This window comes from Sinohyriopsis cumingii, chromosome 5 (genome assembly GCF_028554795.1).
Source record: "Sinohyriopsis cumingii isolate HCF-2022 chromosome 5, ASM2855479v2, whole genome shotgun sequence".
NCBI lineage: Eukaryota > Metazoa > Mollusca > Bivalvia > Unionida > Unionidae > Sinohyriopsis > Sinohyriopsis cumingii.
Window position 1 is genome coordinate 82,761,888 of NC_142965.1, and position 21,033 is coordinate 82,782,920.

General features: G+C 35.0%; 1 protein-coding gene across 1 annotated transcript in view; it reads right to left on the reverse strand.

The window, feature by feature from the left end:
* Positions 1–12,256: 12,256 nt before the first annotated feature.
* Positions 12,257–21,033, reverse strand: part of LOC149799633 (uncharacterized) — a 43,254-nt gene continuing 34,477 nt past the window's right edge. Inside the window, exon 3 of the mRNA XM_089958228.1 lies at positions 12,257–14,817. Coding sequence (XP_089814354.1) covers positions 12,859–14,817 — 1,959 coding nt within the window. The 3' untranslated portion in view covers positions 12,257–12,858. The remainder of the gene's footprint in view (positions 14,818–21,033) is intronic.

Sequence of the window (21,033 nt, forward strand, 5' to 3'; positions counted from 1 at the left end):
AGTCAGCCCTCTCGTAGATCACGGTAGTAAATAAAACCGAGTGAATAGTTCCTGTACAAAACAAAATCACGTGGTTTGGAATATTGATATCGCAGCGCAGTAATACGACACTTTAAACAGAAATGTTCTTATAGTTCACTGCCTACGGTTAAAGCATTTTATTGGAGTATGACCTTCGCACTACAACTGAATGCTGCTTATTGTGTGTCCCTTCTGTCACGTAACGATACAAGGAAAAAAAGATAAAAGGTTACGATAAACACCGAAATACACGTATTTACATTTTTGCGGTGTATATATGGGGTGTACACACAGGAATTATGATTTGCTTTTGTTTGAATAATAATATAAAACAAAATAAAATATGACTGGAGCGATTTTGATAAAAATTATTTACTTTTTTCCTCGTCAATCGGTCGTACTTGATTGGAAAGTTATCATAAACGGCTGACCATTCAGGAAAGGAGGTGGTATGATAAAGACTGATCGTTCCGGAACGGAGAATGTAAGTCGGTTCAATTCGTATTTATTTATCAAAAACTGTATCATTAAAAGTTAAAGCAAATATACAATATAATGTTGGCAAATAAGTTTGATTCTTTTCACTTTCATTCTGTGTATGTATTACTACGATTCGTTCGTTGCATATCAATTCTGGATTGAGATTCACTTTAAACATGTCGTGCGAGAGATTTCAAATGTATGTTGAAAACAGTCTTAATAATAATAATAATAAGGTAGGTCACATAGAATATATTAGATATTAATGCTGTATTCGATGTTCATCTGTGTCTTCCATAATTTAGAATCGAGGTGAAAATTAAAAACGATAATGAATTTTCGCTGATTCATTCCAGTATGGGCGGACGTTTTTACATATATTCAATACAATACAGACCTCTCTGATCCTTAAGAGAAGTCTGATTGAATTAGAGACTTCTACAATTTAATCAGAGTGCACTATATATCAATTATTGGCCTTCCTAACTGAATTGGAGATGTCTCTAATTCAATTAGAGACCTTAATTAATAATTATTGACATGTATAATTTAATTGCACACCTCTTTAATTCAGTTGGAGACCTTGACAAATGAATAAGATAGCTCTTTAATTCAATTGCAGAGCTCTCTAATATAAGTAGAGACCTCTCTAATTTGGCATTAATTCAACAAGACCATACAGGAATCGTATAGACCTCTTTAATTCAATTATAGACTTCTCTTATTCATTTGAAGAAGCCTCTTAATAGTGTTTCCGGGCTTCCAGATGTTACAGTCTTAAACGAATTCATAACTTTTCTCTTTGTTAATTTGTTCTAAGAGTACACATATGTGTAGTAGGTTTACGCTATCGCTACAAACCAAAATGGCAGCTGCACCACAAGAAACAAATCGTCAAACCAATACTGCAGAATCATGGCATCTGTGGCGTAAACTGAGTATTTGTGTTTAATATAGAAATAGTGGAAAGGATACAAAACACTTTTTTAATTAAAGTCCAATACACAGAAAACTTTTAATTGTTGAAAAATACAGTTGAGGAATTACTCAAATTTAAGGACCTGGACGTAAAAGGCCAGGGTCAAAAGGGACCATTTAAAAGATTGATTAATAATAAAAATATTAATAATAAAAATAAGAAGAAGAAGAAGGAGACAGCTTTTCTACAATACACATGTCTATTCACTTCTAAGTCAATGGCATTTTTACATATATTGCTAAAACACTGAGCTGCAAAAGCTAAAGCACTGGTCAGTGATGATGAACACCAAGACTGAAATAAAGCACTGATAGCAAACATCAGACATTTACAGATTAAACAGATTGTAGTACCAGGGAAGAATCACGATCGCATTGTACTTTTCACACTTCCTTTACTTGTTTTCTATCTCAGATTTATTTAATATGTTAGGAATCTTTGATAATCGCATTTAAGACGCGAATACAAGTCTCTACAATCACAACTCTTTCCCATGCCTCCAATCTCAACAGAGCTTGATGTGTCATACGATTTTAACAGTTTTTGTAGCGATTAGTGAGACACTCCTGACTGAACTACCCAGGCGATTATCCATAAACTTCAGGTGTATGGTACTTGTGTCTCTTTCGTCTCTTCGCTCATAACATTTTATTTATCGTCATTTATACTTTTTTCCATTACATATATCTTTTAGTGAACTTTCCTTATTTTACGTTTTCTGATATTTTCAATATCTTCAACATGAATAATTTATGTATCTTTCAAAATTACTGTGTCTTTATCTAACGATTAAGATTTTGCAGCTACTGACCTTGGATTACGTACTGATATAATGAATTCATTGTCATTGTGTTTAAAAAAGAGAAAATATATGAATGTGCAATATTCATAGATCTCACATTATAGTTTTTGGACCCACAATGGAGAGACGCTGGATTGCTTTCATGTAATTTTCGTACAAATGTTCAATTGCGTTTTACATTTCTGGAACAGTTGTCGATACAATATTGCAGTAAATTGAAATCAAATTTTGACCCTATATGTAGTAATAAATCAAAATGTTTGAACTTTGCGTCACACGCACAGTTCCAACAAATGCAGTGTTTTGGTATATATGGCCTTGTATAAAAAAATATTATCAATGAGTAACTTTCACCTCAAATAAATCCTATAGGTGGATCCAGAGAGGACTATAACTGCATTCCTGTCTTGTTGTCCAGATACAAAACTGCCTTGATTTTAATGGAACAGCCCAAGAGAAATCTGTATTTGCAAGGCCTTGATAAAGTACATCCTTCTAACCATGAAAGTAAGTAGTAACTTAATATAGACAGGACTTGGCAATAATCCCTCTTCCGATTCGGATCACTTTTGTCTTGCATCTTGTTTTCACTAGGAATCACTGGATTTGTTAGTAGACGTACTCTTAATGTATTTGGAGAAGAAATTGATGGTAGTAATTGAAGGGTTTAAAGGCATGTCATAAAATAAGGCTAGTCTCCCGAAACAAGTCAGGTCTTGGGACCCAATAAGAATAGAAATATCCTATTTGGTCTGATTTATGCTCAATAACTTGTTATGTTGGTTACAAGAAAGTGTGATGGATGGACAGGCAGACAGCACAAACAAATATGTCTCCTTCTTTGGCCAGAGGATGTAATTTAATAGTACGCTACATAAGCAATAGGACAGCATGCTCGACCTTTGGTCAAGATATGCAGTCTTAAACTGAAATTGCTGTGTATAAAATATTATTTTCCTATCAGACATATTCCAACCATGGCCTATTACATTTTGACCATAAAATCATTAGGTTTCATTAATATCTTAAGTGTAAGTGTACCAACAAAGTTTGGTTAAGAAACTTACTCAAAACAGCAGTTATTTTGCAAAACCCATTGCTCTCTGAGACACAGTAATCGTCACCCTCTGATCCCAAAATCAACAGGCCTCTTCCATACTGTTAGTGCAAGTCCCCTACAAACTTTCGTGATGGTACATGATCTAGAATGAATGTTACTGTGCAGAAACTATTTTTTTTCCTACATTCACAACGTTTGCTAAATGTAGAAAGTGGAAAACTTAATTTATTCTGCAGAAACCATCTTGATTCTATCAGTTACAGTGAACCCCATAACCCAGACGCTTCTTTCTTATCCCAAGTGCAAGCCATCAGCAAAATTCGGTGCCAAGTATATGATGTGGAATTAATGTTATGTGCTAACCAATTTTAGTGTTTCAGTGACAATTGAACTTTGAGCTATCACCCCAAAATCGAGAGGATTTCTTCCCTACCCCAACTACAAGCTATATCTACAAAGTCTGACAATTCAAGTCACTGTACGAAATGAATTTGGCAACAAATGGATGGACATCATAACATAAAACACTCCACTTTACGTTGGACATATACAAATTGTAAATTCACTAAAATTTATCAATGCAAATATTTTTTTCTAAATATGGTATTAAGACATCCCATGTATTAGTTTTGCCTTGGGATGAAGGTGACTGCATAACTCGAGGAAACCATATGACTTGGTTGAGCACCAAACTGTCCAAATATATTTTGCATGTTTTTTTCAGAATTAACCAATACTTTCTTCCTTTGTTGAAAACCTGTACACAAATGAATAGTTTTACTTTTCCATATTTTGTGGATTACATATAACTTAGTTTACACTGGCGTGTTACCTTCTCCCACAATACACTGACTGTCTATACTTAGAATCTTTCAACTTTTGCAACGTTATATAACAACGTTCCCATAACTTTACTGCTAAGTTGTCGCAAGGTTGTTGTAAGTTGAATTGTTGACTGGGTAGCACTGTATTTATATAGAGCTCAATATACATTGTGCAGTAACCCATCTCACGTACATTTCTTTGAAACTCATTCGGTAAGACATGTCACGTGTAGAGAGTATAAATCACGTATGTTATCGTCGTTAGTTCGTATCAAGTGTATGTCCGCTATAGTAGAATTTGCCAAATTAACTTGTCTCTCATTTATTCTTCGGAAAGAAAATCAAGTGCTTTAAAACGATAGATGTTGCAGACAAATAAAAGACAATAATCTATAACAAACTCATAAATTAAGTTATCGTGTTATGAATGCCATGCAGGAATACTTTGCCAACAGAAGCAAGATATTGGCTTGGAAACATTTAACGAGACCCGTTTAGCAGATAACCTTGACTTCGTTGACGTTTTTTTTCTGCTATATTTTCAGTCAAAGTGCAATGGATTTTCGTGGGATAAATTCTTTATGTAGTTTGCTAGTGACTGCATACAAGATTAACAGAATTTCTGTGAAATTCGCAGTGGACTCGGAGCGAGCACATAGTACAATACGAGTTGCACACTCACCGCATATATCTAGTATATTATCACTAAGAAAATATATAACTACTACAATACAGACGTATAACAAAACACATACATAGCACTATACATGCATAGCACTAAGTACTAACATCGCACCTAGTACAGATATAGAACATTGTTTAACAATCTTACGGTTTGTCACAGAATTAGGCAAAGAAATAACTTGGTTTTGTCTTAAAACAATTCCACTATTTCTCGTTGTACATGCGTACAACGTTATCTAGGGTGAATGTGTTTTTCCAGGTAAGCGACTGTATTAACATGTACCTAGCCACAGATTACTTGTGACAGGTATTATGACTAACATGATATGCACGGGTATTCTACCCTGACTTGTACTCACTCTCCTATGGATTTAAGTAAGACCAATATCTAAAAACCACACTGGTCGTTTTTGGATCACGTCAAGGAGTATGCACTCTCCATTGTTCTCCGGACATAGGGGTAAGTGTTAAATTTACATTTTCATTTGATATGCGAAGCTTATTCGGATTGTAATGCCTTATCGCGTAATAATGTGTTTATTACAACGCAGATTTAAAGTATTATCATATATCTAGAGATTATACAGAAACTATTATGTCCAATTTGGTTTTATTGTAGCTGATTCTGACTGTGTTCGTAGCTGACTGTGCTTGTAGCTGACTGTTATGGTAGCTGACCGTGTTTGTAGCTGTGATTGTGTCTATGAAATGTGATTGTGAATATGACTAGAGCGGTCTGAAGCTGTCCGGAGCCGTCTAAAGTTGCTTGGAGCTATCTGGAGTTTCCAGAACAATTAATGCTACGTGCTGTCGATACGTATGTATGTATGTACGTATGTCTGTGCCACGGACGTAGACGTAGCCAAATTGAAAAAGTGCTGTATGCTGTCTGTACGTGTAACGTATGACTGTACTCGTAGTGGATTCATAAAGGGTGCGAGCGGTCGATAAGAGTGTGGACGAACCCAAGGAATCGCGCGACTGCACCAGGGGTCTAGCAGCATACGATTGGATCAATTGTTGTTCCATTGCATTTTTTGTTGTTGTTTATATTCATAAGATTATCGTGAGTCTTAGTTGTAAGATTATCGTGAGTCTTAGTTGTAAGATTATCGTGAATCTTAGTTGTAAGATTATTGTGAATCTTAGTTGTGGTAAGATTATTGTGAATCTTTTAGTTGTGGTAAGATTATTGTGAATCTTTTAGTTGTGGTAAGATTATTGTGAATCTTTTAGTTGTGGTAAGATTATTGTGAATCTTAGTTGTGTTAAGGTTATTGTGAATCTTAGTTGTGTTCGAGATTATGTGAATCTTAATATAATTTGTGTTCGAGATTATGTGAATCTTAATATAATTTGTGTTCGAGATTATGTGAATCTCTTATTGTGTAAAGTACTGTTTGAGGTGTATGTGCAGTCCATGAGAGTTCTTGGATCTGTTCTTCATTTTGATTTAATATTTTATTTTGTTTATTTTCGATGTGTGAATGTTGTGGAGAGTGATTTGAGTAAATCGTATGTTGAGAGCGTGAGAGAATCGTTGTATTTTTACATCATATATTTATCATTATTAATTCATTCATGAATTTCCATCTTTCTCACTTTGTGTTTGTCTTGTTCATTTAGTCCAAAAACCCGCTCGGTTGCAATTCTGCGACACGGTTCATCAAAATGTATGAACTTACCCCAGGGGTCATTAAACAAGTCATCACAAATATGACGCTTGTTACAGCTATGACAGCAAATTTATGAAATTTGGTTTCAAAATATTTGAAAATGTCATTGCAAAATTTGTGTACATTTGACACCCTCTCTCGAAACCCAGATTAGTTGAGACAAAGATGATACCCATCTTGTAGATGGTTATGCTTTAACCATATATTCAATTTTTAATTTAAAAAAAAACAGCATATCAAGTCATATTTTATGAAAGTTTGAACACTACATTGCTTTTTTTTATATAAAAAGTAGTAGCTGTAAAGGGTCACACTTTTCCTTCACACAATAATTTATAAAAAGGTAGTGAGTAAAGAGAATAATTTTAACTCTACAATTATATCTAAAATATTTGCTTCGCGGTTTTAGAAATGGCGTATAAAATTTGCTACTTTAAGTGACTCTCTCTCTCTCTCTCTCTCTCTCAGAAATGTAAGTCATTTCCACTGAGTTGGCCGAAACTATATTTAATGAACAGCTGCCTATGAAACCAACGCGGCTCTCGAAGAGCTTGAAGATGTCTTCTTTCTTTGGTTTACATCAAAATAATGATATTATACCCATTATATCACATGAAAAATATAAAGTATCCTGAGGTACAAAAAAACATTTACTATATCAAAGGAAAATCTCGTGCCCATACCAGGAAAAAACAAACAAAAAAGTAAACTTATGGTAGGTGCATAAGTTTACTGCTTGGGAATCGCTTATCATTCAAGAAAGGTTTCTATATCATCGTGACGAAAGAACACATTTTCAGTACAAAACGATCACAAACTATTTCGTATTTTATTTTTCAAGTGTATGAATATTACCAACATAAAATAACCAGCAGCTATTTCAGATTATCTACACATCTGGATTTAAATTTTAGTACCGCCTGTGCAATATATTGTAAAATGTTTACACTTCCGTCTAATTTCAAATATAGCACATCATTAATTTTGTTGTTCTTGTTGTAGTAGGGTTTAACGCCATTTTTAAGCACAAGATAGGCTATACATGGCGGCCAGTATAACTGGTGGAGGAAGAACCCTGGAAAACCCAGGGAAGAACCACCGACCCACGATAAGCTACTGGCTGGCTTTCCCACATGCCCAAGCCAGCCGAGCCTTGGACTCGAACCCACGCAGAAAGAGGTTAGATGGCAGTGATCCGGAACGGTGAGCGCTTTAGACCACTCGGCCACTCGCGGCCCCCATTAATTTTGCAGCTCATACACACACACACACACACACACACATACACACATATATATATATATATATATATATATATATATATATATATATATATATATATATATATATTTCACTGTATCTAGGCAGAAATATTTGAGTTTGTTGAGATGGAAAACAATATATTGGACAGAATGTTTTACAATGAGTTCTCATATAAACCTAGTGTACAAAGTGACATTAAACACGAGAGAGAGATAGAGAGACAGAGACAGAGAGATTGCTTTGCCGCCGAACTTTTTAATTGACAGAAAGACTCCTTTAGTAATCTAAGGATTCAAGACTTGGTTAGAAATGGCCGACGTTTTGTGCAAATCTATACCCTGTGTTTAATTCCCTACAAAAATTCCACAATTAAATCATCTAAACTACCAAACAGTTAAAATATATTTCAACTTCATAGTTTCAAAAATATGGCCTGCTGAATTATAATTTTTTTAAAGGAGCAAGTTTACGTGGAGGGACTTAGAATTTGTTTATTAAAATTAACGAGGAATCAAATCTGTTTAATAAATTTGAGGATAAATCTGACAAATAATTGAAGCATAAATGCACACATGTCAGAGAGAGCAGCAACTGTTTTGATTTTGACCCAATTAGAATTATTATCATAGTTATTTACAGTATTAGATATATTCCTGGGTCACAATAAGAGAAGTGTATCTTGACATTTTTAATTCTTGCGACTGTTCAAGTCGAAAATAAAGAGAAAACTGATCAGTACTCCAATATTGATTAGAATTTTCGTGTTAGAATATATTCAAATGAATATTAAAGATCTAGTCAGCATGTTAGAAAGAGACCGAATGTTTGAATTCATTTTATGCTTACGTTATCACTTTAAGTTGAATACATCAATAATTTCTTGCATTAATGGAAAACATAAAGAATTAGTTCGAATGAAGGAGATTTCTGTTTAAACTTGAATGTATTTAACTACCTAGTGTCTGTAAAAATTTACCAGAACTTTGCTTGGAAATAATGTTTCTCACCCATGCGACAGAGAAATCTAGCTGTTTTCTTAACCTTACATTTCTTATCCCAGTCTAGTTGTCTCAGTCGTGATGTCCACGCGCCAGGGACTTCTCTTATAAAATAAGTCATACAGGTCATATAGGCGTTCAGTACCGACCATTTCAGTAATTGTTGTCACGTTCTAAAATTTAATTTTACATCCATTTGAATGGCAATTATTCACTTTATGCGGATCCTCATACATCTACGTACGGCAAAATGTATGTTAAATTTTTTGGAGGAGATCAACCTAAAGGTATTATCCAGTACAATCCGGGTTGAATATTACGGTGCGATATCACAATGAAAGTTGCGCACGTTGATAAAAACAAATTCGTATGACTCTATCGTCTGATGATTAGACTCGACGTGATCTTTTGTTGACCCACCAGCCCAACAGGGGCACCAGAAGAGATTCAAATTAACTGTTGATGATACAGTTGAATGAATTAACCCAAGCAATGTACATGTACATGTTGAGAACTGCGCAATCTCTTTAATAGCACACCAAATGCCCAATAGACTTGTTAAAAGTATACTTTAAAAGAATGTTTTAATAAAAAGGGGAAATGCAATAAATACATAAATAAATAAACCATACGAGTGTTTTGTTCTGAGTCGGGGAAAGAACTCGTTTTATATGGTGTAGGAACATGGTCTGGGTCTGACGGCCTCTACATTCCTATCCCGTATCCCGTTTGTTCTATATATCCATCTGGAACGTTTTAATGTACCAACAAGAAGGGGCCCCGAGTGGCCGAGTGGTCTAAAGCGCTTTCCGTTACGGATCACTGCCATCTCACCTGTCTGCGTGGGTTCGAGTCTCGGATTCGGCTAATGTGGGTATGTGAGAACGCTTGCCAGTAGCTTCTCGAGGGTCGGTGGTTCTTTCCGGGGATATCCCGGGTTCTTCCTCCACCATTAATACTGGTCGCTATGAATAGCCTATCGTGTGCTGAAAGATGGCGTTAAACCCTACAACAACAACAACAACCAGCAAGAAAGTATCAACGGGTGAAAAAAGACTTTACTTTCCAAATTCCATTTAAAAACATCTTAGCCACATTCATAAAGAAACCGGCTAACTTTTCATTACAGAAATTAAATCAGTGCTTACTTCACAAATTTCGCGAATTATCTGGGGATTATGTCCTATTTTCTAAATGATCTGATATTGTTAGATTGCACTAATACTCATCACATTAAGAATCAAACATATATTTTTTAAGTGACGTTTGCAAGGTGTCCGAAGTAGGTAGGCCAAGAAGTTTTAAATTAAATTGTTTTGAATATTTTCATTCACTCGATCTTTTTTCAACATACAAGAATCGTGTTCCTCTCAAGTAAAACAGATACCTTCAACAGTTTGAAGTCTACGATCGCGTGACAGTAATACACCAAGTTGTCTCCCATTCTTGAGTAACCTGCATCATTTTTAGATTCCTTCCCGCAGCAATAAATGATTCTCTGTTTGTTTACAATGCTCTCTAATGCACCTTTTAGTTTATTATACTCAGATGTATTAAATTTATTTCTATTAATATCCACGTTTACTATGTTTACTATGTTTACTATGGTGTTTCGTGTAGAGTGTAACATCCATTGTCCATCATGACACATACAGTGTCTGTTACGCCAGCCAAATTGTCATTTGACTTAAATCTATTGATGATTTTGTCTGAAGTATCGTTAGTAAGCAATGAATCTATCTCCTCTCATTTAATTAGACTCTCTCGATCGATCGATCGATTCCCAGCCGACTCATACCAAAGACATAAAAATGATACTAACTGTTGATGACAAAATTGAATGAATTATATATGACCTTTTCGATCTGCTTGAACGTGTATTTGGATTATTAATTTTATTGTTCAGATAGTTTTTAATATTGTTTTGAGTTTCACATTTTGTAGGGTGGTGGTGGTGTCATCTTAATATGTTCAGTGCTTGAAAGACCATAATCAGGCATTGCATGCACACATGGCCTATTTAACTTTTAATTGAGCCAAGCAATGTACATGTACATGTTGAGAGCTGCGCAATCTTTTTAATAGCACACCAAAATGCCCAATTTACTTGTTAAAAGTATACTTTAAAAGAATAAATACATAAAAAATAAACCATACGAGTGTTCTGTTCTGAGTCGGAGAAAGAACTTGTTTTATATGGTGTAGGAACATGGTCTGGGTCTGACGTCCTCGACATTCCTATCCCGTATCACACTCGTTCTTTACGTCCGATTGGATCAAAACACATATGTAGTTTGGTCTATATATCCAACTGGAACGTTTTAATGTACCAACAAGAAAGTATCAACGGGTGAAAAAGACTTTACTTTCCAAATTTCATTTAAAAACATCTTAGCCACATTCATAAAGAATACGATCAACTTTTCATTAAAGAAATTAAATCAATGCTTACATGTGTCGCGAATTATCTGGGGATTGTGTCCTATTTTCTAAATGATCAGATGTTGCTAGATTGCACTACCACTCATCACATTAAGAATCAAAAATATATTTTTAAAGTGACATTTGCAAGGTGTCCAAAGTAGTGGAGCCAAGACGTTTTAGATTAAATTGTTTTGAATATTTTCATTCACTCGATCTTTTTTTCAACACGCGAGAATCGTGTTCCTGTCAAGTAAAACAGATACCTTCAACATTTTGAAGTCTACGATCGCGTGACAGTAATACACCAAGTTTTCTCCCATTCTTGAGTAACCTGCATCATTTTTAGATTCCTTCCCGCAGCAATAAATGGTTCTGTTTGTTTACAATGCTCTCTAATGCCCCTTTCAGGTTTATTATACTCGGATGTATTAAATTTATCTCCATTAATATCCACGTTTACTATGGTGTTTCGTGTAGTGTAACATATCCATTGTCCATCATGACAGATACAGTGCGTGTTACGCCAGCCAAATTGTCATTTGATTTAAATCTATTGATGATTTTGTCTGAAATATCGTTAGTAAGCAATGAATATATTTCCTCTTATTTAATTAGACACTCTCTCTCTCTCTCTCTCTCTCTCTCAACTGATCGAATCCCGGCCGACTCATACCAAAGTCGTAAAAATGGTACTAACAGCCGCCTCGCTAGGCGCTCAGCATTAAGAGGTTAATGTGATAACTGGTCGGCCCGGTGTGAGGATAATGTGACTGGGTGGGACATGATGCTATATGTCTGCATGATGATGCTCCAGTGCTAGACATCAGTATAAACTGCCATACTGCAGACTTCTTAGCGATATGACTGAAAAATTATTAAAATTACGGTCAAAATCCAAATCTTTCTTTCGGTGGATAGTAACAGCTTTCATTATATAGCTAGCGAAAATAAACCTTTTCGCACAGTTGACATTGGCTAAAGTATTTAAAAAGGATAAAAGCTAACATTATGTCTCCCAATACATAATGTTAAATGACAACATTAATTGATTGATTAAAAAATGTATTTTCTCTTTGGTATTTTAATTTCCTTGTATAGTAAGATCTGCAATATGTATTATTTGAAACATGGGATGAATTCCAAGAGAAGAATAAACAGCTGTCATCTTAGAATATTTACTCATTTGGAAATAAATTCAATTACCTACTCTCTGTGGAAATAAATTGAAAAATACACTTTCAAAAAATGTTCAAGTTTTATATTTCAGTCTGATTTATGTTATGGCAAGTCGTTAATTGTGCAATTCGCGGATGTATGTCAATTAAGACATGTGAAGATAAGAATAAAGACAAAACAAGGACTGAAAAGGATTGGAACTTTCCTAATTTCATAAGAGCGAAAAATCCTTAAGACGTCATCTCTAACAATAATGTTGGAATACTCTAGAAGAAATACGAAGAACAATTCATTAAAGAAATGAAAAGCACGACTATTTCAATGATGTTTTAACACGTCTGTTGATAATGTTATATCGTCTAATGGATCAGAAAAATGTATATTGCTTTACTACAATGCACATTTAGCTTTAACACTCATGAAAGGTACTATTTGCAGAAATTTCCGAAATAGGGAAATCCCCATTTTGTATTAACATATTTTGAACACTTTCACGTCATTCGTGTTTTCTTCAAATACAAGAATCGTGTCGTTCTTGTCATTCAAACATATGAAACGAGGTGTCTCAAGTCTATGATTCTGTGATAGTAGTACACCGAGTTGTCTCCCTTCTGGAGTAACCATTATCACAGTTTTAGACTTCATTCCACAGCAATAAATGATGCCTTGTTTGTCTATAGCGATCCCTGAAACACTTTTCAGATCATTGCTTTCAAACGTATTTAGTTTATTTCCTTTCATATCCATAGTTACTACAGCATTCTTTTTAGTGTAATATATTCTTTGTCCATCCTGGCTGACACAGTGTGTATTATTCCAATCCAATCTGTCATATGACTCAATCCTATTGATGATTATGTTTGAAGTGTCATAAGTAAGCAACGAATCTCCATCAATGTCTACAATAATGTTCTGTTGGTAGGAGGCTATTCCATAGCACGCTTGGCCGACGGATATACTCCTCAGCGGTGTTAATGTATTTGTAACAGACACAAACTTAATATCTTGATCTACAGTTACAGCCACAGTACCTTCATCAACAAGACAGATATACCTAGTTCCCTTGCCCATTTCAAGATGTGACACAAACTGAAAATACCTATCATACAGTTTTAGTTTCTTATTTGCCCAATCACAAAGCACAAGTCGTTCATCAAACAGGAACACACCCGAATATATACTGCATATTTGTTTATCATCGGGAATCTTGGCACTAAATGTGACCATTTTTGAATTGGGTTGAATTGTTGGTATTTTCGTCTTTGTAAATGACGAGTCAGCCGATAGTTTAGGAACCTTGATCGCCCTTCTTGTCAGTTTACCGAAGGATGACAAGGTTCGAATGATTCCTTCACAAGTGTTGTCAAAATGGAATTCTAATTCAACAATTTCCGTATTACTTTCCATTGTCTTGCATTTTTCCAAGTACTTGAGAACTTGTCTCGACACTTTGGTTGTTGTGATAAATATTTTCGTTTTATCCCCTGATTTTTTACTTCCCATTAGCATTTCTTCAGAAGTTTCAATGGCAGCTATTGCACTCTTACATTCAACAATTTGATCTGATGCTTTTATATTTTCTTGTTTACACATCTGATTCAATTCGTCAAGAGCTGCAGTCTCTAGTCTATCAATAAGTTCTTTAATGGCGATAGTCCAATCTTGAACTGACTTGGTTATTGCAATCTTTTGCTGCTCAATGGAATCTATAATTTTGGATGTACTTTCAAGCAACGTTATAAACATTTTTTTCGCTTCATCTAATTGTTCCGATACTTCTTTGAAATCTTGTCTTTCTTTGGTTCTTTCAGATGAATCCTTTACAAGTAACACTTCATCGCATTTTCTGTGATCTTTGAAGGCGCAGTCGCTGCAGCAAAGTTCATTGTGACTGGAACAAAAATATTTGTATTGTTTCCTATGCACAGAACAGCGATACATGTCCTGAGATGAATTCCAATTTTGCTGTGCAGACACTGAACGATCAGTGATTGAATGATCCTTGCTCATTTTAAAACTTTTGTGACAACTGTAACAAATATTACAGAGATACTCAGAACACGTGACACAGTATGCCACAGAGGTATTCTGTTTTCCAAGTGTCAAACATGGCTGGCAATAAACAGACTCTTCCTTGCCGGACGGAGTTGACGCCAAAAGCGACAAAACGATGGAATTGGTAGCAAGTTTAGCAGCCCACTCATCCTCTGTCTGGTCAGTAGCTGGTGCAGGGGTGGGATTTCTGCAGATGGGACACGTAATTATATCTGACTGTGTCCCCGCCTCTTTGAGACTTCGGGCATGTCTACAGATACACTTCTCACAAAACGTATGTAAGCACGTTAGAACTTTCGGTGATTCGAATATTTCCAAACATATTGGGCAATTCAGCTGTCTATATGTAGCCTCCCGAGTTTCTGCCATTATAACCTATACACATGGGCGGCTATTACACGCATAATCTGCTTGTGTGACGGGACGTCTACTAGCAAAGTACATGTGGAAGCAAACGTAGAAATTAAAAACACTTACTTGTTGCTATATTGAAAGACGCTCAACAGCACATTCCAATGACAATTATTAGCCGTCTACTACAAGTCTTCTCAGTGCTTCATATTCTGATACTCCCCGTCCTTTACGTACTGACTATCTGCCGTCACAAAGACAGGTCTATAGTTCAATGATAAATTGTGTCAAAGTCTGCCCTCTTGGTAGACCACGGTAATAAATAAAACTGAGTGCATAGTTCCCTGTACAAAATAAAATCACGTGGTCTGGAATATTGATATCGCAGCGCAGTAATACGACACTTTAAATAGAAATGTTCTTTAGTTCACTGCCTACGGTTAAAGCATTTTATTGGAATATGACCTTCGCACTACAGCTGAATGCTACTTATTGTGTCCCATCTGTCACGTGACGATACAAGGAAAGAAAGATAAAAGATTACTAGTAACACCGAAATACACTGAAAAACCGAAATACACGTATTAGCATGTATATATGGGCGTACACACAGGAATTATGATTTAATTTAGTTGAATAATATATAAAACAAAAAAAAAATATGATTGGAGCGATTTTGATACGAATTATTTACTCTTTTCCTCGTTATAACACTCGTCAATCGGTCGTACTTTATTTGACAGTTCTCATAAAAGGCTGATCATTCTGTTCCAGAACGGAGGTGGTATGATAAAGACAGATCGTTCCAGAACGGAGGTAATCTCCGGAACGGACGGTGTAAATCGGTTTAATTCATATTTATTTATCAAAAACTGTATCATTAAAAGTTAAGTAAATATATAATATAATGTCGGCGATTCTTTTCACTTTCATTCTGTGTACTACTATGTATTACTACGATTCGTTCGTTGCATATCGATTCTGGATTGAGATTCACTTTAAATGTATCCTGAGCGAGACTTAAAGTGTATGTTCAAATAAACTTTAATAATAATAATAATAATAATAAGGTAGGTCACATAGGATTTGTCAGATATTAATGCTGTATTCAAGTTTAATCATGGCGGCTGCATTACATCAAACAAATCGCGAAACAAATACTTCCGAATCATGTCATCTTCGGCGTAAATTGAGTATTTGTGTCTGAACAAGAAATAGGGGAAAGGATACAAAACGCTTTTTATTAAAATCTAATACACAGAAACCTTTTTATTGTTGAAAAATACAGTTGAGGAATTACTCAAATTTAAGGAAATCCTTTCAAATTTCCTCATAGACAAGAGAATATTCTCTGAAAGAAAATTCAAGATTGTATTATTGTATTTTAAACATAAACTAGTCGACACCAATATTTATTTCTGTGGTAGCATGGAAACCATCTAACATTTCTCCATGTTCTCTCCCAATTATTGTCAGCAACAAGTTGATGATAAAAATACTGAAGATTAATGCCATATCCAACAGTTAGATTAGATTTACTACTTTGGGGGAAAGTGAGAGCAAATGAAAAATATAGAATTTTACAACATTTGTGCAAATATATAAATGATACCGGACGAATTCATTTGATGAAGCAAATCATGATTGCTGTCATTCTCTCTCTCTCTCTCTCTCTCTCTCTCTATATATATATATATATATATATATATATATATATATATATATATATATATATATATAAAAGCTGAAGATTGAAGAAAACAGGTGCAATCTAACAATTGCATTTTTGTTCATCTGTTAGGTAAGTTTATAGGGCAAAATGACTCTCATTCTGCACGCTGTACATTAAGGGACATATATATGTCATTGTAAAGTGAATCATGATCTGTATTATTAAGCAAATGTGCCATATAAGAGATGGACTCAGAAGCATGACAGCTAGTGGGGCTCTTGACAGAAGAATTAAGGTTGTGTTCAGATTGTTGACAAAAAGCCCCTCAAACCTATTTGAACATACAACATATCACTACAACATTCCAACATCCACTAGGAACTTCCAGTTCATGCATAAAGAGGAAGGTTCTGACATTGTAGGCCCGCAATGTCAGTGTTAACAATTGGGACTTCAATGTGGAAAAATGGTATACATGTCACATAGAACGATGGGTTAAAGTTTGATGGAAGTCTTGGTTGCCAAAAGACCATTTTCACTTCAGTCCTGCATCTGCCTTTCAAAGCAATATAGTATATCAGCAACTTGACCACACCGGGTTAGTTGTCTAAATGATGGCTACGGAGATCTCTAATTGACCGATAAAAGTGACAACTTTATAAGGATGGAGCAGCTGAAGGAGGACAAACTCTAGTGGCAAAAGCTGGAAAGCCTAGATGGAAATCTGTGCTATCTTGCTTCTAGAAAGGGAGATTGTACATCTGAGCATGATTATTGAAACACAGAAGAATGGTGTGATACAGAATCCTCATGTGATGCGTGCAACAACAATTATGTGAAGCAGGTTCCGTCAGCTGGTGAACATGGCTGGGGTCCTTACCAGAATGGAACACAGTCATCTCTAAGTTTCCACTGTGTCTGATAGTATTTTATAAATTAAATGTTGATACACCATTATTGCCTTGATTTTACTGAAAATAGTGAGTACAAAACACAAATTTGTTTAATAGGGACAGGGGTTAACTCTGTCCGTGCGTACTCAGTTACTCTAGTCCTATACAGAACAACTGAACATCATTGGATATTAAGAAGACATGACAGTGCGTAAATTGCTTTAAACTTTATTTAAGGAATTTAGGTTCATGATTATAGACGTCTATGAGTTCTTTGAGAATAGAATTTCATATTTTATTAAAATAGTTAAGCCAATAAGAGACCCAACACTTTAGTAATTATTTACTATATATCATCTTGAAATTCAATTGCAAACTAACACGGGTAGTACTGGTTTTTGCAATTGGGTAGATTAGGAGATTGCAGTTCACTGCAATGCTTTATTGTCTGAAGTCCTGGATAAAATTTGTATATATCTGCATTTCGAATACATGGGATACAATAAATAACTGATTATTGGTATATTACAAATGTTGCTAGTTTCTTTGTTTCGTTGTTTATCTGTGTGTCTGTGCATTTGGTTGAATGGTTTGCTCATGGTTTGGCGATCAAGGTTCATTGCTCTCTGTCTCTCTCTTTCTCTCGCTATATATATATATATATATATATATATATATATGCATCAGAAGCCAGAAGCATTCCAATCCTAGCAATATAAAAATTTATCTTGGTTCCATATCTAGGGTAACAAAATTGTATGACTAGAACATGATCAATTATTTTTTCACGTAGCTGGATTAAAGAATGGTCACAACTTGCTCAGTTCGCAAGATGAACCTTATTTCGTAAAATCAAGAAGTAACAAGGCTTTCAAAATAGATAGATATGTTCATTTGTAAGGATTGAATATTTGATGTTTGTTTTGTTACATGCTTTCTACATGTAATGAAATTTGCTATATTCTATATAATTTAAGTGTGTAAGTTCTTTCTTCTTTTCAAATGACAGTAGAATACTTCATCTTTATAGAATGGTGACATTGTGATTTCACAAGTATTCAAATAATTAGGGCAATGAATGATCTTTTATTCCATTTTCAGAGTTAATTTAAATTAAAATAAAACATCCAAAACCCCGAAACCATGTGTGCTTCCCTGTCCTGAGAAAATTCTTGCCCGAAACCCAAGCATGTTCTGAAGTGTAGGCCACATTCTGCTACATGTTTATCACTGACAATCTAGGTCTGTTACTGAGGGTCTGAGAAAAGACTGCAGCCATAGCTACTACTAGGTTGCGATCAAACCAAGGTAAGTGATATACTTGTTAAATACTGGGCATTATTTCAACCAAGTCGGATACTGAGTGACATTAGAGTTTTCATAAATTCGGTATCCATTTATACTAGATATTTGAGTCTGAGCTCAAAATGTGATGGTCACGTCTGGAGGTTGGGAGCTTTTTCAAGAAACAAGGACTGTGTATGCCAGGAAAATAGATCATGAAACATAAGTTACAGGTTGAGTTAGTGCCAGGTCTAGTATGGTCTGTAGCCACTTAGTGGCTGTTGCCGTTGACTAGTACTGACCATCATATGAATTTTATCCTTACAGTCATTATGTTGGTGTCCGTTTTGTCAGTATATACTCCCTTATTGTAGGTGGGCCACTGTGCCATGTCAGTATTGGGTAAGGATACAGTGAAGAGCTGTTCTGTCTATGGAAAATGGCAGGGCTGGCGCTGTGTGACAAGCTCATGATTGCCTAGATCGGCAAATATCTTTTGAATGGGCAAATCTCCTGCCTTAGAAAGGATACTCACAACAGAATGATGTTCATAATGCCATTTTGTAATGTTTAATACGATGTTTGGAATTTCTTGCCAGCGGAGGGGCAATTGTGTCTCAGAAATGCAAGTGGCTTTATAGTATTATTATATTATGCCGTTAAACAACAAAGTTGTAGCAACATTCCGGCAAGTAATCGTGTTTATGAATGTCTTGGGGGAATAGTTTACCTGAAAGAATCAAGATACGGGCTTGGAAACTTTAAACGAGGACCGTTTAGCAGATAAGCTGTGATGTCTATATTTTTTCGCTATTTATGCAGGATCTTCATTGGGATAAACGGTTTATATAGTTTGCTAGTGACTACATACGAGATTCACAGGGTTTGTGTGAAAATTGCCGTGGACTTCGCGCAAGTGCATATCCAATACGAATTGCACACTGACCGCATAAATCTAGTATATGGTCACTAACAAACTATATATCTAATATAATACAGACATAAAACAGAACACATACATCGCATTATACAGACCTAGCATTAAGTACTGACACATCACTGAGTGCAGAGATAGAACACTGTTTAAACATAGCAATCTTAAGGGTCAGAAAATTTGTATGACTAAATCAACAACAATGGATCACCTTTGCAAATCCCTAAACATTTGACTGTATTTTCCAACAAATAAACAACCCAGGAACTCACCCCTAACCCCAGCTATGACTATATATATATATATATATATATATATATATATATATATATATATTCTACGGAGATTTGAACCCAGGTCCGCGGGTAAGCGGCACCCATCGCCTTGCCTGCACACACGAGTCCTCATTCCCTCACAACTAAGTACACATCACCAATAAATGATGTTACTCAATCGGTGTTATATGCACTCGTGCGTAGCAGACACTCGCATGACGACACCTAGTAATTAATTCTAATGTATCTTCACAGTTATTCCTGATTCCTATGAAAGAAATCAAGGCATATAGAATTAATTATATAAAATTATAAATATACACCAGACAGGACGGAAAGACTTAAACCACATAATATATTCAGTTTAAAAAATCTCAAGTCCAATTTTCATGAAAGCTTTAACAAACTGTCATCTATTTACTGAAGTAATAGATGTATCTGATTTAATCATTTAGTTTTATTTACAAAATACTAGCTAAATACTCTTCAAAAGAATATTGTGCCTTCGTGTTACCAACCTCTTTAATACATTGAAGATTAATGTTTTAAATACACATAATCGTTATTATAGTAACTGTCTTATTTATGACCCTGTTACATAAGCCATAAATTGAAACGGAATTTGTTGAATCCAAGATAAATAAAATTACATTAAGTCAAGTCTTTATCACTGTATACATTACATAGTTTAACCTTTATGATATTATTTCTGAAACGCAGTTAAAACAACGAAAAGTTATTCTTACACAACATTCCAGTAATTAAAAGTTATAAGGGAATATACAGGAGGAATTTAAGAAATGTAGTAAACATATACACTGAATCAAGTTTTACCTTGACTTTCGGTCTGTATCTTAATATATTATATCTCATATATTACATCTCTTACTTTATCAGCAATTAAATTTTCGAAGCTTAGTATATTACACCATCTTGTCTTCTGATTTTTAGGTTAGTAGCTATCACAAAGAATGAAACATAATTTCGGTTTTAACTTGAATTATCAGCGAAGAGTACACAACAAAGGTATCGTTTATTGCAGTTGTAGTGCCTAAAGCAGAGGAACTTGTGATGGTGGAAACCAATGTTAAAAGAACAATGTCAGTCAGGATACTCGATTCTTCAAAATGATGACAGAAGATGTGGATGAAATACAGCTTCTGCATCTCGATGTAGGGCCCT